The sequence below is a fragment of the Xyrauchen texanus genome, chromosome 40 (assembly GCF_025860055.1).
Source record: "Xyrauchen texanus isolate HMW12.3.18 chromosome 40, RBS_HiC_50CHRs, whole genome shotgun sequence".
Taxonomy (NCBI): domain Eukaryota; kingdom Metazoa; phylum Chordata; class Actinopteri; order Cypriniformes; family Catostomidae; genus Xyrauchen; species Xyrauchen texanus.
In genome coordinates, this window is record NC_068315.1 from 19,416,152 (window position 1) to 19,444,150 (window position 27,999).

At 37.6% G+C, this 27,999-nt stretch overlaps 1 protein-coding gene across 2 annotated transcripts in view; it reads left to right on the forward strand.

Moving 5' to 3' along the window:
• The window catches only part of LOC127633319 (trinucleotide repeat-containing gene 6B protein-like), a 32,360-nt gene that overhangs the window by 321 nt on the left and 4,040 nt on the right, over positions 1 to 27,999 (forward strand). The window contains exons 2-16 of one of the 2 annotated variants that reach the window (XM_052112353.1): positions 1,219 to 1,306; positions 3,912 to 3,933; positions 5,186 to 5,536; positions 6,334 to 9,126; positions 10,154 to 10,318; positions 10,481 to 10,653; positions 10,774 to 10,845; positions 11,038 to 11,244; positions 11,379 to 11,498; positions 11,971 to 12,114; positions 12,219 to 12,326; positions 20,172 to 20,367; positions 27,101 to 27,262; positions 27,386 to 27,541; positions 27,715 to 27,855. In XM_052112353.1, coding sequence (XP_051968313.1) covers positions 1,250 to 1,306; positions 3,912 to 3,933; positions 5,186 to 5,536; positions 6,334 to 9,126; positions 10,154 to 10,318; positions 10,481 to 10,653; positions 10,774 to 10,845; positions 11,038 to 11,244; positions 11,379 to 11,498; positions 11,971 to 12,114; positions 12,219 to 12,326; positions 20,172 to 20,367; positions 27,101 to 27,262; positions 27,386 to 27,541; positions 27,715 to 27,855 — 4,867 coding nt within the window. In that variant the 5' untranslated portion in view covers positions 1,219 to 1,249. The remainder of the gene's footprint in view (positions 1 to 1,218; positions 1,307 to 3,911; positions 3,934 to 5,185; positions 5,537 to 6,333; positions 9,127 to 10,153; positions 10,319 to 10,480; positions 10,654 to 10,773; positions 10,846 to 11,037; positions 11,245 to 11,378; positions 11,499 to 11,970; positions 12,115 to 12,218; positions 12,327 to 20,171; positions 20,368 to 27,100; positions 27,263 to 27,385; positions 27,542 to 27,714; positions 27,856 to 27,999) is intronic. The other variant, XM_052112354.1, reaches the window with a different exon arrangement.

The window sequence follows — 27,999 nt, forward strand, 5'->3', positions numbered from 1 at the left end:
GAATGGTATAAAAACATTTATGTGTGAAACATTTTTTTTTATCTCGTCGACATCTGTTAGCCTTTAGCTCGATTGCTAGTAAAATTAGCCATGCAGCTAGTTAGAGTCTGCTTGTTTGCAACTTGAGCTTTCCGCTGTACCGCCGGTCGATGGTAAAACACACGGGATACTACTAGTACCTTATCGATTAACCTGCATAATCTTTGCATTTAAGGGAACATCTTACATTAGTGCTGTCAGCCGTCTAGGTGGGCCAGGTATGCCGACTCTTAGCTCATATAGCTAATATTGTTCATATTTGATCAATTGCATGTTTATGCACGTCCTGTTTTGACATTTGCTTAACCTTATGATTATTTGTTGTGATCCCTTATTAATGTAATCGCAGCTTGGTGAAATTGTACACATGATCTGGGGTGGAACTTTATAATGTGTCAGTTTTTCACTGCTAGCAAACTAGCTAACTCTTAAATGCATACGAGTTTGCTTGATCACCAAAACGTATCTGTTAGTCCGTAGGAGACACGATTTTAGTTATTGTCGTAATACAGTCATCGAATGTTGTGCAAAACAGTTTTTGAACGAGTCGATCAGATAGATGACGTATGGAAAACTGCACGTTACACCGGAGAAAATGGGCGGGTGAACGGAGCACCTATCAGACATATGTGCCCTGCCAACAGACAGGCAGTTATCAATTTGTACGAGTTCCAAGATTCGTAGTATGATTGTAATCTGCATTCCATGCATTTCAAACTCGTCTTGCCTAATGTAGGCTATGACATATGAAAACACAGGATGCGCCTTAGCATTGCATTGAGCAAGTTGCATGTAAGTTACACTGGTTTGTGATATCATTATAACCGGTAACTGGTTGGTGCCGCTGTTGTGACTGAAGCTTCTGTGCAATTTAAATTTAGGGGTTTTCTAAATGGGATTCAGGGGCTGCTATGGTCCATATGTTTTATTTGTAAGAAATAATAATAAAAACAATCTTGCACAAAGTTTTGAAAATAATAATTTGAGGATTTCATGTGATTATTTAATTGGATTTTAAATCATCACACTTTATATTTTGCTCAAAGAATATGGGTCTTAAGCACAAGTCAGTACTTGGAGTCGTGGAGTACACAAGCTTTTACAGTTGAAAATGTTTCTTTTGAATAAGACTGATTGAAATATTCCAAAAATGTCTTCTTTTTTAAATATTTGTTTTAGAAAGGAGGATCAGGAAAGGGAACAGCAGTTCATGGAAGACAAGAAAAGGAAAAAGGAAGATAAAAGGAAACGGGAAACCTCACAGAAGGTAAAGGTTATAATTACAAGTATACAATTGTAGAATGCTGTGAATTAGGGCTGGGCAATATGTCGAAAATATTTGTATTGATAATCACCTTAAAAACATCGCAATATATAATATATCTTCAAACCCCTGCCGAGGGTCGTGAATTTTTTTTCTTGATTGATTTTGCTTTAAAAATGTAATTCATTTATTGAAACAAGGAAAATATAAAAGACTTCTAAATTCACATTGCACTTTAAACTAAATGAAAAACAAGGCAATAAAATAACAAAAATGATCAAAAAATCTTTTTTAACCACCTCTCCAAATCCAAACATTTATTGTCTTCAATGGCTTAATTTGCCATCACACAAGCATCCGTCAACACAACAGATGAAAAATTACTAATAGCCTACAGATTAAGAACTAAAGACAATCATAAATGTAAAGACAATAATAATCATAATACATAAGCCTAATAAATTCCTTATGTTCCCAGAATAATGCTGCCAAATGTGTCTTCTTGTTCTATCGAATTTGTGTTTATATTGCGTTTTGATAATACAGTTAATGCTGCCTAAAGAAAATAATATATAATACATTTTGGGTTCAAGGTGAAGATATCTTGCATTACTTTATGATTTAATCACAGTCATCTTTGTTTATTTAATACAAAGATATATATTACTTAACCTGCAGTGTTGCATTCACAATGCATGCTAACCGCATGGAAATAAAGCAAACTAAACTCACAGCACGACATTATTCTTGCAAACAGTTTTCAGATGAAAGAAACAGAGAAAAAAAGAGTGAAAACTCTTTACATGCACCTGTTCAACGAGACAGGCTGCACTGCATGCCTCTGAACAAACAGCAAATCAGACACAAGCATTGACGGCTTTTCTTTTGTCTGTTCTTAAAAAATAATAAAGTGTGTTTCTTAAGCACATGTCTTTGTGAAAAACAGCATTTCTTGTCATGTGTCACTCCGAGATGTCTTACAGGTCACCCGTCTGTTGCGGGTAGATGAGTTAAATTGCCCATGCGTGAAATGCATTCGGAAGAGTAGCTTGCTGACTGGATTCAGCCTTGTCACATTTTGCGGGTGGCGGGTGCCGGGTGCAAGTTTCACACCCTGGTCTACTATTTAATATATTTGGCCACATCCCAGATCCATGTTTTTGCCATTTCCCAATATTTTTGATCATCGCCTGTCAATGGGTATCGCATTCAGCATTGGGATCTTTGTAAGACATCATCGATATCCGATTACATCGTCCTGTCGCCCAGCCCTACTGTGAATTATATTCTTTAGGATTGCTCAGATTACCATTTTGTCAGTTGCAGTGTCCTGTCATATCTGTCAAGAAAACTGAATTAGGGGGCCTGGGTAGCTCAAATGAGTATTGACGTTGACTATCACCCCTGGAGTCACGAGTTCGAATCCAGGGTGTGCTGAGTGACTCCAGCCAGGTCTCCTAAGCAACCAAATTGGCCCGGTTGCTAGGGAGGGTAGAGTCGCATGGGGTAACCTCCTCGTGGTCGCAATTAGTTGTTCTCGCTCTCAATGGGGCACGTGGTAAGTTGTGCGTGGATCGCAGAGGGTAGCATGAGCCTCCACATGCCGGGAGTCTACGTGGTGTCATGCACAGCGAGCCACGTGTGAATATGCGTGGATTGAGGGTCTCAGAAGTGGAGGCAACTGAGACTTGTCCTCCGCCACCCGAATTGAGGTGAGTAACCGTGCCACCACGAGGACCTAATAAGTAGTGGGAATTGGACATTCCAAAAAAAAAGAAGACTGACTTTGTGCAATTCAATGGACCAATACAAGCATTAACCAATCAGACATTGTTCTATGCTTTTAAGTAATAATTCACCCAAAAATGAAAATTCTCTCATTCTTAACTCACCTCATGCCATCCCAGATGTGTTAGACTTTCTCTCTTCTGTTTTTTAGAAGAATTTCTCAACTCTATATGCCCATAGAGCAAGTGAATGGTGACCAAAACTTTGAGGCTCCAAAAAGCAAATAAAGGAAACAAATGTAATCCACAAGACTCCAGTGGTTTAATTCATTTTTTCAGAAGCGATCTAATCGGTTTTGGATGATAACAGACCAAAATATAACTCCTGTTTCACTATAAATCTTGACGATATCGTCCCTGTCGATAATGATTTCAAATTCGATTACACTTCCTAGCGCCATCTAGCGCTCTGTGCATGCGTCGATTACCAGGAAGTTTAGTCTAGCCTGAAATTGTGCCTAGAGACTGCAATGGCGAGATGTACAATGAGAAGGGGGTTATATTTTAGTCTGTTCTCACCTAAAATCAATTAGATCACATAAAAAGATATGGATTAAACCACTGAAGTTTTATGGATTACATATTTGCTGCCTTTGTGCTTTTTGGAGTTTCAGTGTTTTGGTCATCGCTCACTTGCATTGTATAGCGCGGAGATATTCATCTAAAATCTTCGTTTGTGTTGTGCAGAAGGAAGAAATTCATATCTGGGATGGCATGAAAGTGAGTGAATGATGTGAAACTTTCATTTTTGGGTGAACTATTTGTTTAAGTAATTTTAATTTCTATTGTCATCGTTGTGACTTTTCTTTTAAATCTTTCAGGTTGTTGAGCAAAAAAATAAAGGTAACTAAATTTTATTGCCTTTCGTGATTTGTAATAGTCTTTACATGTTATATTGTTTTATGGTATTTTTCACCTGCACTGTGTGCTGATTTCCTGATAACTTCAGAGATTCAGTAATCTGTGATTGTGCTTTGCCTTCATTTATTTTACTTTAAGCAGTTCAGGCATTCACATGAAAATGTTTGTAATTGTGTTAATGTTTATAATTATGTATTAGAGCTGGGAAGAAAATTGACTGTTTACAAATTGGGTTCTAGAGTCTCCCTAAAGAACAAAACGTGTTTGTCTAATGCTACAATGATTAATGGATACATATAGGAAGCTACACTACTGGTCAAAAGTTTTGAAACACACTCATGCTTTATTATATTTTTTTTCTTCACATTTTCGAATAATAATAGTCATCAAAACTATGGAATGAGATAAATGGAGTTATGTTGTGACTAAACAAAATCCAATATAAGTAAAAACTGTGTTATATTTGAGCATTTTCAAAGTAGTCACCCTTTGTCTATTCATATCATAATTTCAAACATTTAAGCATACAGATCAAAATAATTTTATGATCATGAGAAACATTTCAGTCAAGTGTTTCAAAACCTTTGACCCATAGTGTATATTTGTGCAGAATTCAACTCTTATCAGGTTTTCACTTTGAGAAGTTTTGTCTCTTTAATTCTTTACTTTTAGTCCTTTAATGCACCGCTCCTACAGCCATCAAAGCACCGTTTGTTCACTGTCGGAAGTCAAAATCCTCTGCTGTGATCAATGTTCCTGTTATTATGCATAATCCAGAAGTTTATTTGAGAGGTGTTGTGGAGAGTATTTGTCAGAAGTCATTCTGCAGAATCTGTCTGACACGGCTTTAATAAAACATTTTGCTGTAAAAAGGCTTCTCAAACTGTTGGATGCCATAAACTACATGTCGTGCCTCTGCAATATTTATAATTTAATAGCTAGGTTATTCATACGCAGTGGTGGGTCATTTTGCACATTTTCATATTTTTTCAATAGACGTTCCTTTCTGAGAAAAATTACTTGACAATGTTTTTTATCTTTTTATGAAGTTTTTCCAAACATAAAATACAACAAAGAATCGAAATACATATCGAATCGGCTAGGAAATATAATTGTAATATCGAATCTGGAGGACTGTGGCAATTCCCAGCCCTCCTATTTTTTCCTTTCTTTACCTGAATTTAGCTTTTCTGCAGTTCTGTTCACATTTACTCCTATATTTTCCACTACACAGTGCCAGAATTGACCAAGCCTCCATCTGCACAGTCTCCTTCAACCCCCAACTCAGCTTCCCCCAGCCCTGGCCCTGTCCTTTCTTCAACACCATCCGCTGCCACCCCGGCTGCTGGCGCCCTCCCCCAGGGTGGGAACAATGCTAAGCGGCCGGCGGTGGCCAACGGACAGCCCTCACCCGGCACACAGAGTTCTCAGCGCTACATGCCCCGTGAAGTGCCCCCTCGATTCCGTTGCCAGCAGGACCATAAAGTGCTACTGAAGAGGGGCCAGCCACCACTGTCCTCCATGCTGCTGGGGGGAGGCATCAGCGGGGGAGACAGCCCCAATGAAACAGTGACTTCTGCCTCAGGTAAGGCTTATCAAATGAATAATTTGACTGACAAATACTGTAAGACAAAGTTCGAGTTGGGCAGCTATGTGAATGAGATTTACATGGCTCTTTGTTTATTTAGAGTGATGTATGAAATGGATCAAAGTAGGTCTGCATGATAATGACAAATCATAATAATCGATTATTTCAACCTCTGTAATTGACACTTTTTGCGATTAATTGTGGCAACTCTTATTGTAATCTTGATTTATTTCTTTGATTAATTGTGCAGCCCTAGATTGAAGTGCATAATGATTACAGGGTTAACGATAACATTTTACCATCTCCATCTTCCAAAATCCTGCTTATTGAATGCAGCAGCACATAGTATGTGAAGTATTTTGGCATTGTAAATGGTGGTGTTATTGAAGTTGATTTTGAAATGCCACACAAAAAATGTCCTCTTTATAGTTACCTCTTTATAGATATCAGTGACCTGTTTCTGTGACAGATCTAGACTTTGTGAAAGTAAAAAAAGAGTTGCCTGCACCTTTTTTTTAGCCATTTGTAAGTGCTGTCTGTCTATGAATTATTTTGTGTATTTAAGTTTGCTGACGTTTGGAGGCTAGGCGTGTGGTGGAAGTTAGCAAGATGTCTGAAATTGCTTACAGCACCTATCAGGCTTTGAGGGCTGTTTGTATCATATTGAGTCTATTTTTGTCTGTATGTTATAAGCAGTTTTATTCTATATTCTAATTTATTGTAATGCCCAGGCAGTCCCTGGTTCTTCTCAGAAAATGTTCCTGAAGAGTTCTGCTTTGATGTTTTGTTTCCAGATCCAAGCCAGGGCCCTGTGGGTCCAGCTGCTCCCTCACTACCCCATACGTCGTCATCCTCATCAATCGCTGCTGCTTCTTCTTCTTCAAATTATGCAAATTCCATGTGGGGGGCCAGCTCTGGCAGCCAACCCCCCTCTCAGGGCAGGGAAAAGGTGATAGTGGACCGATCAGACCTGGAGGAATGGCCCAGTATTGCTGCTGGGGATGGGTCAAAGGCAAGAGATACAGCAGGTACTGGAGGCACGGATGGTAGCGGGATTCTGAACTGCAGCACCTCATGGGGTGAGAGGCATCTCCAGCAGCAGGCAAAAATTGTGGGAGGAGGGAATGGAGGCAGGAAAATCATTTCTGGCAGCCCCTCCCCACCCACTTCTTCAAGTTCACCCAATGAATGTATGCAGTCTGGTAGTGTTTGGGCTTCATCCTCCCATGAACTCATAGGGGGAAATGCAGTAGCAGCAGGCTCATTGCCCCCCATATCCAAAGCTGTCCCTCTCCCAGGGAACTCTGATGGCTCCCTTGGTGTCAACTGTGGGATTCCAGGTGCCAATTTTAACCCTAATGCCAATCCCTCTGCTTGGCCAGCCCTTGTACAGGATGGGGCTGGGACAGTTGAAACGGAGGTTAGCTCCACTTCCCTCCAAAGCTCATCATTGTCTGCCAGCAACCCTCTTTCTGTGAATCAAGCATCTCATCAGCACCAAATGCAATCCAGAGACAGAGAGCCATCCTGTGGAGAGTGGGGTGGCTCAGCACTGGAACCAGGAACAGGACCAAAAAACACAGGAGTGGCAGAGGGGGCTGATATGAACTGTGGAAGTACAGGTGGAGGAGATGCCTCCTCTTCCACCAGCTCATTGTGGAGAGCTCAGCCTTTCCCTGCAAACTCTAAAACGGGTGCCTCAAGGACTGAATCTTGGGAGGATGGAGCAGGGGCGAGCTCCGTGTCTGCTGAAGGAGGAAATGCATGGGGTTTCACTGGCCAGAACGATCGCAAAAATGTGACAGGGGCAAGTGCATGGGAAACAGCAAGTGGGGGTCAGACCTCTGCAGTATCTCAGGGAGCATGGGGTGGGGACCAGGTGTTGGTTGGGGACTGGGGGGCTTCGGGTGGTGTTGGAGGTGTCAGCAATCCAGGTGGGAAAGATGGATTAAGCAGTAACAGCAGCAGCAGTGGTGGCAGTGTTTGCAACACAACAACAACCTCCTCCACACCTTCAACTATGACAAGAGCATGGGACAATCAGAAAGGAAATGGGGATGTAGGGGCAGGAGACTCAAGCGAGTGCGGAGGCCAGGGTAGCAGAGGTGGGGATGGTACCTCGTCCTCTAGTGGTGGAGAAAACTCCAGAAGTGGCAATCAGCGCCATGGTCACCACCGTTTTCATCAGCCTCCCAACCCTGAAGTGGCCTTAGAGAATCTGCTTAGCCGGTCTGACTTGGATCCCAGAGTGCTGTCCAACTCTGGGTGGGGACAAACACAAATCCGTCAGAATGTGGCATGGGATTTGGAGGGAGGAGTTGCAGCAGCACCAGGTGGAGCCAATTCCAATTCTACAATGAATGCACCAGCCCATACCCAACTATACTCTGGCTCTACTGGCACCATAACTACTGATCCATCTTCCTCTTTGCATCAAGTTGCAACTCTGAAGGCCAACTTGAACTCAAACTCCATCCTTGGACCACCATCTGTCTCACCTGGTGATGGCTGGGACAACAGTAGTAGCAGCAGCAGCAGCAGTTCTTCTTTGCACACTCGAGGCCCTCCATCCTGTAGTGTCAATATCCAAAACCCTGGCGTCTCACAATCTGGAGGTGGAGGAGGTAATCAAGTTAGTGTGCAGGGCAAGCCATCCGGGGGCTGGGGAGGGACGGCTTCATCAGAAGGCCAAATGAAAGGTTGGGATAACGAGGGACATGAGTGGAGAGAGCGCCGAGCAGGAAGTGGAGCAAGTGGGTGGGGAGATTTTCAAACACAGGGTACTCCAGCAAGTGGAGGTAGTGGGTGGGGAGAAAGTCATGAAGAGAAAGGAACCGGGGGATGGAAAGATACGGGGAGAGGAGATGCAGGCAATTGGGGGCAGAGAGTTAGCAATGACTGGGGAGAGAATGAACCCAAATCATGCAGTGCTGGTTGGGGAGGTGGGAAGGGTAGTGGAGGTACTAGTGGGGACTCAGAAGTGGGTACATGGGGCAATTGGGATGAGGAAGCTCCAAAAGGTCCTTGGGGAGCTGGCAGTACAGGAGTGGGTGGAGACATGGGTGGCAAATCTCATCAAGGCTGGGGTGGGAAAATGCACCCTTCACAGATGCCAAACAGCCAATCGGCCTCACAGAAAGGCCCGGCACAGCAGCAGCAACAACAATCACAGCCCCAGCAGTCTCAGTCAATGGACACCGCGGCCATGCAAGGGGGCTGGGGAAGACCAGGAGGTCCTTCAGCCCAGAGCCAAAGTTCAGGATGGACTTCAGGGCCCATACCCCAAATTCCCAGTGGCCCTGGAGACAGTTCAGAGCCTTGTGGTTGGGAGGAGCCTTCTCCACAGTCCATAAGCAGGAAGATGGAAATAGATGATGGAACATCTGCTTGGGGTGACCCTAACAACTACAGCTGTAAAAGTGTCAACTTGTGGGACAAGAACAACCCCCCATCTGGCCAGGTACAATCAATGTCCCCTCAGCAGGGACCCCCATCCCTGCCACAGCAGCCACCTGGAAGAATGGCAGCAGGCCATGGGAATAGAGACCTGAACCTTACACATTCATCAAACAAGGGGACAGGAATAGGTGAGATGCTTCTATTCTTTTCTTTGACATAATACATTAATAGTACAGGTGAACCTTACATACTGAGTGTTTCTTTTTTGAGATCTCAATTTTACCTTATATTTGCAAAACATAAAAGCTAATTTAGACAAGAAGCAAGTTAGTATTTTTCTAAACAAAGCAGTGAGTGATATGATGCAACTCAGCAAAACTAGATACATGCTCCCATCATAATTGATGAAGCTGTGTACACTCCAAGCATTTATAATGGTAGCAATCTAAATGTGTTCTGCCTCACGCTTGCAATGCAGATGAAGTGTAAAACTTATATTTAAACCACATTTAATTGCTAGAGTAACCAGATTAATTCTCAAAGGTTTTACCATTAATTAAGTACATTTTTGATAGCCTAGTCTTGAAGCAAAGATAAGAGACAATATTAACTAGTTTATTTTGTTGGCACACAGTAGACATTGAAATCAGTGTTATCAGTGCAATGGCACTGTTCTATATTAGAGAAAAGAATAGATTTTCCTTTCATTAAAAATGTTTTTGTATTATAAGAAAAAAATATTTCAGTGTAATTAAAGCATTTTCTTAAGTATTGGACACCATAATGATTTGGGTTGGCAACCAAATTAATAATTTGAGCATGTTTGGGTTGAGACCTGAGCAGTGTTGTGAGAGATGTGTCATTTGTGCCCTGTGATTGGCACGTTCCTGAGGTTAGACCAGGCACGAGGCATTTGGAAGGCTTGAAGGAAGCTCTCTCAGCTCTCTCTATATATATATATATATATATATATATATATATATATATATATATATATATATATATATATATATATATATATAATTATAATTTTTTTAAAAATGTATTTTCAGCATAGGATAATTTTTATAAATTTTTACGGTCATTTAGGTGATATCTGAAAAATGAACACAATGGCATTTTACATTTTCTAGCAGTAGGCTGACTTATTGGCAAAATCTTAATTTTCACATAGCATACTTTAAAAACATACTGAATAGAGTGTTTATTTCGTAGCTTCGTCTGGATGGGGAGGTAATGGCTCTCCTTCTAGTCCATGTGTGGACAACGGTACTGCAGCCTGGGGCAAGTCCACTGATGCACCCACTGGTTGGGGTGAACCTGAAGACACTGGCAAGACATCAGGTTGGGGAGACCCCTCCCCCATTCAAGTGAAGTCTGGTGAGAATTCTATATAATTTTAGTGCTAGAGAAGAGAGTTATTATTCTTAATAGGTTTCTTTACATGGGCAGGATATGCGTATCATTTATAGGCACATATGTCAATGCAAAGATCTCGAATGCATGCTCTTGAACCTGTTAAAAATGTTTTGTATCCTACAGGTTCAAAGCCTATGCAAGAAGGTTGGGGTGAAGGAGAGGGCTCAGTCAGTGCTTCACGTCACTCCAGCTGGGAGGAGGAGGATGAGAGTGGTGGTGTGTGGAACAGTGCTGGTTCCCAAGGCAGCAGCTCCTCGTACAACTCGGGAGGCTGGGGAACCAAGAAGGTTAACAAGGTATAGGAATGTCAAGCCAGCTTTATTAAAATGTCTTGTAATGTGCAAATTTGACACATGAGTTAATAATGATTATTAGACAGTGTTTAGTGTAACATCTTTGTCTGTATTGTTCTTCAGACCTCGATGAAGGGTGCAGGAGACTCTTGGTTGAACCCTATGACCAGACAGTTCTCAAACATGGGGATTCTGGTAAGAACTGATGGAAACCCATTGATAACATGATTTCGGATGATTACATTTCAACAATTTAGTTTAGGATTTTACTTTTAGAAAAATGTGTTTAATAAAATAAAATTATATTTTTTTTAATAAATAAAAATTTAGTTTAAGTATACATTTGGATGTCTATGAGGTGTACTTATGCAGAAAGTTTGCTTATAGGGAGAGGACCAAAGCGGTCGTTCCTTGGATCTTGCCCCTGGTCCTCCACAGGATAAAAAGATGGAAGGAGATAAGCGTGGCATGGGCTTGAATGAGTACAATGGAGAGATGCGTAAAGGAGGACGTGGAGGGGGATCAGGAACAGTCTTCCGTTCACCTGGTTCCAAAGAGATTGGGGCTTGTGAACCTGGGCCTTACTATGACAAGGTAGTCTCTTCATGTTTTATCTAATTGGCAGTGTAAATTTTTTAATTACTCTAATCAACAGTCCTTGCTTTTATCTAATCGTAATGTCATTTGTGTTAGCAGAACTGTTTGCTAATCCTCTGTTTTATATTTAGACGAGTGGTCACTTGTTTAGTAGTGGAGGTGGGATGCCACAGTCCAGGCACCAACCAGGTGTGCCGCCTATCAACCCATCAGTACGAGCGCAAGTGCCTCATCAGTTCCTGTCACCTCAGGTACTTATAGTGTAGCTAGTCTTTGAGGTATCTGCTAATTGCAGTTCAATTAGCTATTCTTATTGTTGAAAATATAAATTTAGTCAGTTTTGATTTCATGCTACCTTTATGTACCAATAATTTTGACAACAGAAATCTAGATGGCTGCAGGGTGTGAGCTTAGTAAAGGGACTAAGAGTGTATTTACACAAGACATAGTCATGTGTCAGAAATAGTCAGACATAGCGCAATGGAATTTAACAGAAGACGTATTGATACGGCACATTAACTTCTATACACTGATTTATCAGATTTATCTGGCACATTGTTTTAAAGTGCTGCATGTCAATAGTTTAACTTTATAACCTGACATGAGATCTTAAAAATGCAGTGCTCATGGCGTGAGACACTGAAAAAACAGCAAGATGTGAACCAAAACATAAGAACACATCCCGTGAGAATGGCCAATTACTGTTGTTCTGTTGTGTTCAAGGTGCCAGGCTCTGTGCTAAAGCAGATGCCTCCTCCCAGTGGAGGCATTGGAGGTGTAGGAGGAGGCATCTTTCCTCCACAGCTTTCCCCACAGCATATTGCCATGCTCAGCAGCATCTACCCCCCTCAAATCCAGTTTCAGCTGGTGAGTGTTTAGATGTAGCATGCCCAGTAGTTCTATACAGGACAATCAACTCTGTACTGTCTTGACTTCTAGTTTTTTTTACTCTGACTCATGCTGTTTTGCAGGCCTGTCAGCTGCTATTGCAACAGCAACCACAGCAACAACAACAGCAGCTGCTGCAGAACCAACGCAAGTTCCCCCCAAATATAAGGCAACAAGCAGATCCCCAACAGGTGCTGTCTTCATTACTTTCTTATTGCACTCAGGGCAGTATCCAAAACAGTGATTGGCTACTGTCAAAAGAAAAGTCATAGGACTTCACTGATCTTCAAACTTTGCCCGATTTGCCTAAACAATAGCTCAAAATAATCTCCAGACTGATTTGCTCAGAATGAATAATATAGAATTTAGATTTTGATTTTGTTGAAAAATAACATTAACAAATGTAATTAGGTCAACGTAAAACAGGAAGTGAGGCTATAGCTCAGCAACAGTTTGTCATAAGGAAACGTAACTTGAGTTGCATCATCAGGACCATGATTTGAGGGTACATACAAAGCTTGGTGACAGCACCACCTATGGGTCAAGAAATGGGGAAAATGTCTATTTTTGCATTATTCATGAGTTTGGTGTCTATGGATTCCTTGGGTCAGGAGGATTTCAAGGATACACATATAAGCCATATATAATTTTGCCATACTGCTTCTCCTGCATATTGATTTTTATTAAAAATGTACATTTCTTTTGAATGCATTTTCCTATTTATAAGAAATTTGGTATGCATAATTGATATGCCTTGAATGTGTCTGAGCAATTTGGAGACAGTGCTACCTATAGTTCAAAAGATAATCCACACTTGTGTGCTGACACCAACCATGGCATGTCTCTTTGCCATTTGTGAATCATGTCATTTGAATGGCACAGATTGTACATATCTGTAAGTGTATATATTATTTGCTAATCTAGGACAAGAGAGGTTCTTATAACAAAAGAAAAAAAAAATCAGTTGAGCTTCTAGATTTAATGACCAAAATGTATTTGTCTAAAATCACTTTACATGTTTGTTGGTGGTCACTTATATTTTATTCCAGAGCATTGAGGTATATATTTGGCTACTGTTTAAACACTATTCAAGTCAAACAGCAGTGTTGTAGAGGAATATAGCTGATAAAATGGGTCTGAGCAGAAGGCAAAAGTTATTTCCACATTCTGGTGGTTAGGGGCAGAGGAATTCAAACCTTATTGTGTTACTTTTTGTAAATCTGTTAAATTGTGTTTTTTAACTTTGTAGTGTTACAGTATATGAATGTTGTTGTGCTCTCTAGGTATTTACATTTAGAGAATGAGGCGATGACATATATTGTATTCCCTTGAATTTATTATTAAAATTTCCTTAAAAAATTGTCTTAAAAATGTCTTAAAGACTTAAATTTAGCTTCATAAAACCTGGAGAAACCCTGTTCAAATGAATGTTTCTTCATTAGATTTTAAACCAATATTAAAACCCCTTATAACATAAGTCACTATTTAAAATTAGGGATGCATCGATATGTAATATTTATGTTAGCAGCCAGAATGTGAGTGCAGCAGTGGTATGTGTGTTATATATGTGTGCACATTGTGGATATGCGCATCTCATTAGCATATGCTTATTACATATCTCTTTTTTGATAGTTTCATAGTGTCAATTATGAAATGTGATGACAGTCATAATGGGAATACATAAAAACATCATACAGATCGAATTGTCATGAGTTATAACTTTAGAGAAGTCTAAACTCGTAAAATACAACAAGCACATTTGTTTTACTCAAACTAGGATCTAGTAATCTCGCATTGCTAGGCCTGTCGCGATTATTAAATAATCATCTGATCAATTTTTTTTTAATCTAGCTGCGGATATTTGAGATAATCGTGATTATTGTGCACTTCAAATTTCATTCACATTTTAGTGACCAAATAAGTGAATTTAAAGTAAATATATATATTACAGTATCTCACAAAAGTGAGTACACCCCTCAAATATTTGTAAATATTTGATTATATCTTTTCATGTGACAACACTGAAGAAATTACACTTTGCTACAATGTAAAGTAGTGAGTGTACAGTTTGTATAACAGTGTAGATTTGCTGTCCCCTCAAAATAACTCAACATACAGCCATTAATGTCTAAACCGCTGGCAACAAAAGTGAGTACACTCCTAAGTGAAAATGTCCAAATTGGGCCCAAAGTGTCAATATTTTGTGTGGCCACCATTATTTTATATATATATATATATTAATTATACAGTAAATGCCATCAATGGTGTGTTTGTGTGTCACTCTCAAGCTCGCAGATGCACCTTCCATCAGCAGTGGCAAGTGCCAAATTCCTGCAAAAATATACCTTGTATAACTAAAATATAAAAAATATAATCTAACTAACATATAAACTTGGATAGTGAATGTCCGGCAGTCCCTGCTTCACTTTAAATGATCGCGTAATGGCAAATGTTCCTGGTCATAGCTGGTTCATACATGCAGTGTTAATGACCTGCAGTGACACAGAGGAGAAGATGCACGCTTACTCTGGTATGCATGCTTAATTTATTTGGAGTGAAAATAATAATAAAAGGAAATCTCAAAGGTTTTGCTTCATGAGAAATAAGGGCTTCTGGTTTTAATCAAAGAACATTAAAATAACGTGCGAAAGTGTAGAAATTAGGATAGATATATTTTACTATTGCATAATATAATATGTTATATGAATATGATAAATATTTTTAAATATGTTTTATTTTTTAATGAAATATTTACATAAATTATGAGTTACAAAAACAACATTGTAAATGTAATATTGACAAGATAAAATTAACAAGACATATTTTAAGTATTTAGAAATATTATAATATTTAAAACATCATTACTCCATATTTTATTGTTTAATTTACAGTATGTATTTGAAGTTAAGTATGTAAAAATGACTTTTTACGGTGAATTAATCACACATACACCTTAAGAAATATGACAATTTGTTTGACAATTAATCTTAAAAGCCCTAAAAGAGACGATTAATCATCATAATTCCAATTATTTGTTTGACAATTAATCGTCAGCCAGATGTCATAAATGTGACATTATTTGTGTCTTATTTGTGACTGCACAAATTAGGTTTCTTCCTGAAGGAAAGAAACCTCAGGAATTCAGAGATTATCAGCCGCAAACAAGTAAACCGTAACAAATTATCAGTGAAAATGTTGGGGATAATTTCACTATTGGTACAATAATATTTCGATTTTTCCAGTTATTAGACAGTAATGTATCGGCCGCCAACATATTCCTATAGGAATTTGGCATGCCTGCTTAGTGTTACACTTCAGTCTTAAACTTTGTCTCCATAAAGCATTTTGAGAGAAAATATCTGTGTGGGGTATAATGTAAATTCTCCTTGCCAGGCCAGATTGTAAATAAGTATAGTGTTACATAATACAGTGTTCAGAATAAGTCTTCCTGTGACTGTGTAAAAGACTACAACTTTTGTTAAAATATAACAACATTATTTGTGATCGACCGATATGATTAATAGCAGCAATATTAATGGCCGATGCCGATATCCAGAGAGCAGGGTGGTCAATAGGCAATACAATCCCGATATATCACACAATTTAATATAGTAAATAACATAAACTAAAAATTAATAAACTCTTATTTAGTACTATATTTACTCAATTTCACACTAAACTCTAACTTTGTAAAAAAATAATAATCTTAAAAAAAACTGTATTTTAAATGGTAGATAGTGCAACTAACGTTTATTTTGATAACTGATTAATCTAACGATATTTCGGGAATTATTGCAATGATTAATCATTAGCGCTTAACCGATTATTCAGCTTGTGTCCTGACTTAAAAGGTTGTATTAAACGTGCTTACTAACAATAAAATACTTACAAATTTAATTCAGTAAAGAAATTCACTGCATTATTTTCCATTTAAAATTGTCTAAAAATCCTTAAAACAAGATACATTTACTTGAGAAGCAACATTATAAGATATTTAGAATTGCTTTAAGAGGATGTATCCTAAATCCAAGTTTATTTTGTATAGAAGTGTATTTTGTTCACTTGGTTATACTTCTGAGAGTGCAGTAAAGCCAAAATATACATTATTCTTTAAAAGTAAGTGTAAATATCTTATATGCTGCTTCTCAGGTGAATGCATCTTTTTTTTAATTTTTTTAAAGGATTTTTAGATATTTTAAAATATTTGTATTTTTTATATTATATTCAACATAAGAATGAATTATCAATCAGATAAAAAAAAATTCTGCAGTATTGCTGCTTAAGTAAATGTATGTTGTTTTAAAGGAGTGCTAGAAAACAAGCTAAAACAAAAACAAGCCAAAACAAAAAGCAGAATGAATGAAATCAGGCGCTGACAGGACAGTCATCCTCGCCATCTGACATGCCTCCACAAACTTTACGCAACCAGCAGAAATCCGCTAGGCAAATGCTGCTTTAACTTTCTTTGCACCAAAACTGCATCTTGTTTTATCTTGGCAAATTAATAAATGCATTTTACTCTCCATTCTTGTCAGAGAGCATTCTCTCCTTCTTAGCAGTGTATAGTAGATGTCAACCGATAAGATTTTGCAGATATCGATAACTAAGTTGGGAAGACAAGCTGATAACCGATTAATCGGCTGATAGTTTTTCAAATTAATATTTGTAAAACAGTTGAAGGATGGGCAAGGAGAAAGCGAGAACCGGCTTGTCAATATAAATAATAATTTAATGAAAACTCAAAAACACATAAACAAACACACATGACGGACATGCCCGTAATTCTCTCTCTCTCGCACAATCGTCACCGGCCGCCTTTATCCCTCGCGCGCCTCATCAGTCCGATTGGGGACCGGGCGCGCGATATTTCGACAATCTCAGTATCGGCTGCTTCCGATCCAATACCAGTGTTGTTTTTTTGCATAATCAGTTTAGAATATCTTTACATTATTGTGTAGAACTAATTGGGAGTACTCTTTAATATGTAAAGTAACACAAACCTCTAATTACACATTATTTCAATATACATGTATAGCTTATTAAAAAACTTTATTATTAACTAGTATATGGTACTGGATAATGTAGCAGCAAAATGAAGAGTAATTCCAGTATAAGTTATCAGTAGAAAATAAGCTAGTGTTATCTTTCTTTATTTTTTCCCCCCAAAAATGTTTCAACTTGTATCTTGACTTTAAAGGAAAAAAATTTGTTCAATTTAGATCTATTTTTTGTTCAATTTAGTTGTTAGATATCAGTCCACTTTTCATTCACAGTTATTTTTTGGAACCCATTCAATTTAAATATTGTTATAACTTGTAAACAAATACTACTAATAATAAATACTTATTAATATTATTATTGACTTTTAACTTTAAACACAACAGTAAAATATTTAAATTGTGCAGTTTTTAAACCCTCACGCTTTTATTTTGACATTCCATCCAAAAACTCTCTAGGAAGTCTCTCTACTGTATGTGTCTGTTTGTAGGCTAGTTCACTTAAGTTTAATTCTAAAATTGTGGTCAAATGCACCTCCGGTGCCGTTCTAAATGCAGTGTGTGTGTAAACAGAGCAGCTCCATTCACTGATGCACTGGAGCTGCGCGTGCATTTTATATATTTACTTATTAAACACAGCCTTTTGTGATTCACAGAGCTATTGCACGTCTTCAAGTGGCTGATCACTTCACTTCTGGTGAGGGGTCTTTAATGTGAAACTAGGGCCAACTAGTTTATTGCAATGTCTTATGCTTTTTTAAGGCTTCTATAAGATTTTGTGAATTTTGTTTTTGTATTTTGCGGTGTTACGCTCGTTTAAATTCTCAAAGAAACTCGTCACACACACACACACCGATCACTTGATGATTTTCTAATAAAAATGACAAAAATACGTATTACTGCGTGTATACAAAATTTATTAAAATCAGATGCGTTTCTGATTTGTTTATACGTTTCTCTTGACTGCATGAAGATATTTTTCTCAAATCGCTCACTACCTTTAAATATACAACTTAGCTGACAAAAGCATAAACATGACTGGATATAAACTTATGAAAATAGATGCTAATAAATTTTATTTATACATAAACCTCTAGTGTATATTAAACTGACATGCAGTCACTCAGCATATTTACTGTCTGAGCTACCCAGGCCCTGCACTTCTATCCATCATTAGCTTTAAAAAAACAAGCTCACTCTTATTAATAAAGCTGCGTATTGCCAATTTTCTTCACGATAAGAAATGCACAGTGATACATTATGATTCAATAAGTCGTGAGCAATCATGTTATAATCTAGCTGCATGAAGCGTGCATGTTCGAGGGATGATTGTCCCCGCAATAGAGTGTGCATCAGCCAGGTGCAGTTTCAGTCTCTCCCCTTTGATCGGGACATTCGCGCAACTCACAGAAGAGGTGCTGACCATACAGAGAAATGGCAGTTTCAGAGTTTGTAACTATTTACATGATCTGCTTCAATATTATTTGAACTTAAGTAAAGCAATAATGCATTAAGGAGCATAAGACGCTCGACATGCAAGTTTTGCTTCAGCGGAACAGCATCTCAAGCTCCACTTATTCCACAACGAGAGTGCTTGTGTATTTACTTAGTATTTTTCCATTATAATTCTCGTATTTTGCGATCATCTGAAGCTGTGAAAGCTCAGAGTGCATCTGGACTGTGAGCTGTGTAATTGCTCCTCCTCCTCCTCTGCTCTCGCGTGTCATCAATAGAGTTTAATGTGATCTCATGTTACGTTAAATTACATCAAACGTCTATTTGACAACGGAAATTTGTCGACAATTTTTTGTCAATAATAATAATAATAATAATAATTAGACGTTGTCTAATCATTTCAGCCCTAGTAGATAGCAGTTTCTTCAGATTTTTGTTTAGTCATCAAATTTTAGTAATTTATTTGCACATGAAGAAATTGTTAATATATTAGGAAGAAGTATATAACAGTACACACAGTAGTCAAGCAACCATGGATGGCATGTGCATGTTAGCCATCACATTTACAAAAAAAATACAGAAACCGATTGTACATACAGTGCATAGTGAATAAGACATTTATTATAGTACACTTGAAGCGTTTTTACTTTGAAGTTACACTCACGCACTCTTGCGGCTCTAGCATGAGTAGTGATCTTCTCCTGACAGTTTAAAGAGCTGATTGTGGCTGATGGAATACACACTTCAGAGGAAGATATTTGCAGATGGTATATAATAGAGGTTTTATTGATATTTGCCTTTTATCATTAGAAAAGTTGCAGGGAACTGTTGACGAGAGACTTATTATAATACTAATAATGACTTGCTTTAGAGGTAAATAAATGAGCATTCCACTGGATGCTGGATCTGCTGAAGTTGTTTGAGGTTGGTTCATTACATCCGTTTAAATATGCACATATTTGCAGATGAATACAATATTAGTTTTATTGATATTTGCCTTTTTATCATTAGACAAGACAGTTAAAAGTTACAAGGAACTGTTTAGGAGAGAGATGGAGAATGAAATAGACGAGCACTTTAACATTATGATCTCAAACACGTCTGCCCTGGCTCTGATATGCAGACTGTTTAAATGACACTGTATTGCACACCGTTCTATTATTGCAGTAAAAGGATGGTATGTAACAACAAAACAAACCGTGACTGGTCGTTTACATGTCTCAGTTACTTCACATGCAAGCGTGCGATTCTCAATGCACTCAAGAAACAAATTAGTCAAATGCATCTGCCGATAATTAAAAAAAAATCTAAATATCGGCAGATTTGTTGTCCTCTGTGATATATCGGTCGGCCACTAATCATTATCGACTATCTTATAAAAAATGTAAACAGTTTAGTCCCCAAATCATCATAGCCTTCATTCAGTACAGTCAATTATAGACTGACAAATATATCTAGTTTCTACATAAAAAGTATAGATATTTGTGTAATTGTGCCACAATGCTTAGAAAATGTGACCATGTGATAGCCACTGCTGAAATCTTGCTGCTATCATTTTGAACCTGTATTTTGTTTTTCCTCCAGCTTGCCAGAATTATGGCTGTTCTTCAGCAGCAGAGACAGCAGCAGCAGGTGGGTGGTACAGGGGGAAGCTCCAAACTCTCTCCTTCTCACCTTGGTGGGAGTGGCCCAAAGATGCCCATGTCAGACCCACTTTCACACCCTGGCTTGGCTGGCTCTGTAGCAGACCTGCATCAGAAAACACCAGGCACTTATTCTGGTGAGTCTGTTCTTATTTTTATACCCCCAATTGTGTCAATTAGGGATGCACCTGAATTCTTAGTCTCATTCGATCCCAATCCAATGCCAGTGTTGTTTTTTTTCTTAAAAGTCTTATAATATCTACACCTCTCTGTGTGGAACTGATTGGGAGTACTCTTATATGTGTAACAAACAAACAACTACACATTATTTAATTATAAAATAGAGTAGACCGAAAACATACAAAACTGTGAAGCCTTTTAAGAAATCCTTTATTGTTAACTACTTTACTGGAAAATGCATCCATGAAATTAACAGAAATTCCAGTGAAAATCTTCAGTGGACAAGAAGCCAGTTCTCTTTGCACCATAATTATTCTTTTAATTTTTTTCAAATTGTGTCTGGACTTTTGTCTTTTTTCTTTTTTTACCCAGTCAAATTAGATATTGTGATTTGTAATAAGAATAATAGTATTAATAAATATTGAGTTATATTATACAATACTAATACATTTCAGTCGTAATTTCTTACCTTCAAATACAGGGTTTGTACAGTCATGGAAATAGTGGAATTTTCCAATGGACTAGTTTCAGTGGAACAGGTGTGCTATGAATCAAATTTGGCGAGATTGCGGGCAACTCGAATAAGCACTACTCAGAACCCATACGCAGCCGTATCCAAAACGTGTTGTTGCATAACCTGAGTAGTTTGTGAATAGGCACATTTAGCAAATTGTTAATGCTAGAGAAGTTCGCTCATTATTGCTCAAGTTCATAAGGTTAGTGTATAACTAAAGGAATTAGTACATTTCATATTTACATTATTGTTTGAATATATTAACGCTTTGAATGTTTGGTGTACCATGTTAATTAAGCTTATGGTGGGGGCCTGGGTAGCTCAGCAAGTAAAGACGCTGACTACCACACATGGTGTCGCAAGTTCGAATCCAGGGCGTGCTGAGTGACTCCAGTCAGGCTTTCTAAGCAACCAATTGTTACAGTGCTGTTAAAATGTATGTGCCCCCTTTCTGATTTCTTCTATTTTTGTGTATTTTTCATACACAATTGTAATATCTACTGTATTGAGAAAAAAATGCAACCGGACGGAGAATCTCACTTGTGGAAATATTCTGCCTAATATTATACTTATTTTGTGCAATCTGGCAACCATGCACGTCTCGCTTTCCCCTTTGATCAAACTTAGATCTGTAGTGCTATATTCTGCTCAAGGAAAAGTGTTATATGGCTACTCTGTGTCCATTCTTGAGCCTGCTTGTTATGTTTGGTGCTACTAATTTTGCAGGTAAACCTTCTCAGTGATTAAATTAAATATAAAAGTAGATCTCGGCATCATTGACACATGGAGGGGTAATCACTGACATGCAACAAAAGCAAGCCAGAGATGAATATGTAAATGTATATTTTATTTGTGCAAAGTAAACTAGCCCTCTTTGCAAACTGAATAATAAATTAACAGGGAAGTAGAGATGGCAAAATACATTTATAAGCTCAGCCTTTATTCAGTTTTTTAATGCCTGATAGAAAAGTATCTATCTTTGTAGAGCAATACAATACTTAAAACAATTGCAGAATAGTCTCACTAGTCACAGACACACTTCAGAAAATTGAGTACACAACTATTTCTGGGCTTAAAAGATACAAAAACCAAATCAATGCAGAACATTGTATCTCAAAATTAATAAAATGTGGCCCCCTATGCACTACTTAAATCCCGATGTGGCCCCTTTACCAAAATAGTTAAAAATATGAATAATTACACACATCACCTTTACAAATTTGTTTCAGGATTTTACATGAGTAAAAGAAACCATTATATTTTGACAATGTTATAGTTTCATATGAAATAATCTAAAGGTAGAATCTATTAGACCTCATTTTATTTCCACAGTGGCAGTTGTAGTTAAAGTTTCAAGATGTGTTTCAGCTAGTATTTATTTTTCATAAATGCATTAATTTATTATTATTATTATTTAAGATTAGCACACTGACGTAACCATTGTAACGAGGAGCCTTTCCTTCTGTGTAATATGTGTATAAATATGTAATATTAGATAACAAACAGGATAATAATGGGCTCAGATATGTAGATATGCTCTTCAATTTTTAAAAGGGGGAGAGACAACTTCCTGTAGATTTTGTTGTTGACAAACAAAAATAATGTCACTTGATGCATGTCCTTGTACTGGAAAACCATGTACAAAACTATACAACATAAAGGAAATGCAACCCAGGATACATTAAATACAGTTTATGTTTAATTTATGGCAGGTCGACACTTGATTTCAAATGTAAAATCTGTCCTGAAGCAAATCCAGTTGAGAAGCACTGAGTTAAAGGTACAGACAGGAGCAGTCTGGCCTCACTGTCACGCACCTACAGTATATGTTAATTATTAATAATCATAGGACATTACTTTAAAAGCTCACACAGATGATGTTATTTTTAGTAGTTAATTTAACATGTAAACTAACATGCTTTAGTTATATACATGCTTTAGTTATATTTAGTTATATAGTTACATGCTATTTTTTTATCATGTTTATAATTCTGTTAGCTTTCTTATTTTTTGTATTTATATATTTTCAAAAGGGAGACTTTTTCTTACACATACTTTAATAAAATAAATGGTTTCAAGTTTCAATTATAATAAAGTGTTTGCTCAAAAATAAATAAATCAATAAAATAACCCTTCTGTTTTCACATTTACATTTATTCATTTGGCAGACGCTTTTATCCAAAGTGACTTACAAAAGAGGAAGAACATCAGTGAATCATCTTAGGGAGACAGTGGTACAAAAAAGTGCCATATTACAAAGTTTCACTATCATCAGAATAGTATACAAAACAGATTTAAGTGCAACAATAAATGTAAATATTTTTTTTTATTTTTTTGTGACCGGTTAAATGCTTTTGGAAAAGATGTGTTTTTAGCCGTTTTTTGAAGATAGAGAGTGAGTTAGCTTCCCGGATTGAGTTGGGAAGGTCATTCCACCACCGTGGTATGATGAAACTGAAAGTCCGGGAAAGTGTTTTGGTGCCTCTTTGTTTTGGTACGACAAGGCGACGTTCCTTAGGCTTTTTCACTGATAATAGTAATTGTGTTATACCTTATACCGTGAAACCGTGATATTTTCTGAGACTGTTATCATACCGTGAAAATCTCATACAGTTGCAACCCTAATATATATATATATATATATATATATATATATATATATATATATATATATATATATACCACCTATATTACCTATATCACCCATGTGAGAAACGAACTGCCCCAAAACTTAATAGCTGGTCGTGCCACCTTAAGCAGCAACAACTTGCAACCAAACGCTTCTGATAACTGGAAACCAGTCTTTCACAACGCTGTGATGGAATTTTGGCCCACTGTTCTTTGCAGAACTGTTTAGTTCAGCCACATTGGAGGATTTTTTTGAGCATGAACTTCCCATTTAAGATCCTACCACAGCCTTTAAATCGGGTTCAATTCAGGACTTTGACTAGGCCACTCCAAAACTTGAATTTCGCTTCTTTGAGCCATTCAGAGTTCAAATTACTCCTATGCTTTGGATTATTATCTTGCTGCATAATCCAGTGGCGCTTGAGCTTCAGCTCATGGACTGATGACTGGAAGTTCTCCTTTAGGATTTTCAGGTATAGAGCAGAATTCATGTTTCCTTAAATTATTGTAAGTTGCCCTGGTCCTAAAGCAACAAAGCATCCCCACACCATCACACTACCACCACCATGCTTGACTGTAGGTATGATGTTCTTTTTGTGGAATTCTGTGTTTGATTTATGTCAGATGTAACGGGACCCCTGTCTTCCAAACAGCTCCACTTTCAACTCATCAGTCCACAGAACATTCTCCCAAAAGCTTTGAGGATCATCAAGGTTTGTTTTGGCAAAATTCAGATGAGATTTAATGTTCTTCTGTGTTAGCAGTGGTTTTTGCATCATCACTCTTCCATGGATGGCATTTTTGACCAGTGTCTTTCTGATAGTGGAGTCATGAACAGTGACCTTTATTGATGCAAGAGAGGCCTGCAGTTTCTTGGATGTTGTCCTTGGCTTTTTTGTGACTTCCTGAATGAGTAGTCGATGTGCTCTTAAGAGGAAATTTGGAAGGTCGGCCACTTTAAGAAGGTTCACTACTGTGCCAAGTTTTCTCCATATGGAGATAATGGCTCTCGCTGTGGTTCTTTGGAGTCTCAGAGCCTTTGAAATAGCTTTGTAACCCTTCCCAGACTGATTAATTTCAGTCACCTTTTTCTTCATCATTTCTGGAATTTATTTAGACCTTGGCATAATGTGCTACTGGGTGAGACCTTTTAGCCAACTTCATGTGGCTGAAAAAGTTCTATTTAGGTGTTGATTTGATTGATCAGGGCTGGCAGTAATCAGGCCTGGGTGTGTCTGGTCCAGCTGAATCCTGTTATGAATGCAGTTTCACAGACTTGGAGATTTAGTAACTAAGGGCAAAATCTTTTTCACAGAGGCCCAGTTGGTATTGGATAACTTTTTTGCTTCAATAAATAACATTTATCATTTAAAAACTGTATATTGTGTTTACTCAGACTGTCTTTGTTTTATGTTCGATTTTGTTTTAATTTTTTAAACGATTTAATATGAGAAAATATTGTCACAAAAACAGAAGAAATCAGGCAAATACTTTTTCACAGCACTGTATTTGAAAAGGAAAAAGTACCTTCTAAAAAATCGACATGGCTGGTAAAATTGGGACTTCACTGTGGCCGGTGGTCAAAAAAAGTTTTTCATACCCTGCTTTACAAACGTGTAACTTTTTATTCATTTAAATTCTATACATTAATTTAAACCATGTAGTGCATTAAAAAGGTAAATTGTTCTAAAAAGTGAGAACAAAATATGGCTTCCAAAAATTGACATTGAGACAACCACAAAATAAGGGGAGAGGACATGGCAAAAAACAAACAAACTCACAAAGCAGAGAGTCATTGATTTAGTGGTATTGTATAAGGTGCATTGTTTGGAAAAGTTCTGAAAATTTACTAGTCAAATGTGTACTAAGCCTGTAAAATGATCTGTTTTTTGGGGGAGGGGTTAACTCTCCAGAAAGACCTTTTGAGTTTCTTTGTGTAGGTCACAGTACTTTTAAAATGTTTCTCATTCAAAATCTGGTGAAATGCTCCACCAGTGGCATACATAATGCATAGAAGCGAACCCAACTATTGAGCATCTACATGTTTTTGTGTTGAGCACTCCCATATTGCAAGCCACTGTGGGAGCACTGAAAACAGCAGCGAATCACTAACCCTGCATGTACAATGAGTGTGTGCCACACCAGAGCACTGCTCATAATACATGCAGACTAAATTAGACCATATGCACCTATCTGATCTGATACCTGGATTGGTATCGACTCCAATACTGACGTTTTTAGATGGATACTGTCAAAACAAATCTGATACTTAGTCGTGTTCATTACTGTCAAGCTCCAAATCTGACATAAAAGTACCTTAAAAGCACCAATATAGTAGTCCATATGACTCGAGCATTTTATTTAAGATATTTGATGCTTTATGAATCACAAAAGGCTGTATTTAAGTGTATTTATAGACCGGAAGTATGCATGTGCAGCACGTTAATGAATGGCACTGTAGTGTTGACAAAACACATAAGCACGTGCAGGCTGATGTGAGCAACATCTCAACAAACATCTCTGATGTAGATGCTCAATAGTTCGGTTAACTTATAATATGCATTTAGAACAGCAACGGACCAACAATTTGACCAGTATTTGAAAAAGAAGCGAATTGAACTATTGTGAAGTAGCCCACAAACTGACACTTCTAGGACATCCTGGAGTGTTTGGATCGTCAAAATAAAAGCGTAAGAGTTTTAAAGTTTCACAACTGAAATATATTACGGTTGTATTTTAAAATTCTAAAAGTCAATGCTAATGATATTTTATTATTATTATAATTATACAAATCTGATATCTTACAACTAAATTGAACCGAAAAAAGAGATCTGAATCCTACACAGTACACGAGTACAGATACAAGTTGAAAAAAAATTGCAAAAACTGGCCTCTTTTCTACTGAAGACTGTTAATTTTGCTGCTACATTATCCAGAAGACTAGTTAAGAAGTTCAACTAGTTTCTTAATAGGCAATACATTTATATTGAAATGTGTAGTTAGAGGTTTTTGCTTCTTTACATACTTTACGTACTCCCAATTAGTTTCAAACTATGAGGTAAAGATATTCTAATCTGATTATGCAAAAACAAACACTGGTATCAGATTGTTATCGGCCGATACTGAGATTTTAGATAACTTAATTGGAAAAGAGAAAAAGTGGTATTTGTGCATCCCTAGACTATATATTTACTTATTAAACGCAGCCTTTTACGATTCACAAAACTATCAAATGGCTTCGAGAGACTTTGAATGTAATGCAGGGGTCATATGTAGTACTTTAATGGTGCTTTTATGGTTCTTTTATGTCATGTTTGGAGCTTGACTGTAACGACCATGACTAACACACATTATTGGATTTGGATCGGTCTCATCTGACCGATACCCGATCCTGTTCAAATGTGAGTGTCGGAGACAATATCGATTCAGGTATCAGATCCGTACATCCATATTGTCAATGCAACAGATGTTATTGAAACGAGACTTTGATTTGACTTTGACTGTTGAATTTTTACTTAACGTCTTTTGCTGCATTTTGTCTATTATAGGGTTTGGGCCAGGAGTGAACCTCTCTGGTCTAGAGCTGGGTCCCATGGTTGGTGGCCAGTCTGGGTTGAAGGACAGTGGTGGACAGCAGTCTCGATTTAAGTGGATGATGGAAGGTCACTCCCCAGCGCCCTCTCCTCCTGATAGCACTCTCCATAAAAATGGTGAGAGACCTTTTTATGAACACATGTGGGTTTGGGTAACTACAAAGACAGTTTCTCAAAAATGTTTGGTACAAGTTTGGCAGACTTTGTTATTCTGCTTACCTATGTTTGTGTGACGTGTAGGTCCCATTGCTGCTCCTCTTAAAATGAGAGGTGGTTCCCCATATTCCCAGTATGAGCTGCTGGGAAGTGAGGGTGTGCCTCCACAAGGGCCTTCAGATCACTGGCACCGAAGTCCAGGAAACAAGATGGGCACCAAGACATCCAGCTGGCCTCCAGGTGAACGGTGACGCATATCTGACCATTTAAAAAAAAAAAAAACTAAACTAAACTACATTTTTTACTTTATTGTTTTTATATAGCATTATCAAAAATATGTTACTCATCTTATTTTCATCTTTTCTGTTGAGAATATACCAAATATGCATTTTATTTTGATCATCTCTCTTCAGAGTTCCAACCAGGTGTGCCTTGGAGAGGAATTCAGAGTGTGGACCCTGAATCTGATCCCTATATGACACCTGGGAGTATGCTAAACTCATCGATGTCAACCCTCAATGACACTGAGCACCAGTTGCTAAGAGATAACACAGGTGCAGCTCCCTACATTTACATATATATATATATATATATATATATATATATATATATATATATATATATATAATGGTTGTGACATTAATTTCTTGTTTCATAGGTAGCTCTTCTCGGACAAACACACAGAGCTCTAAACTTTA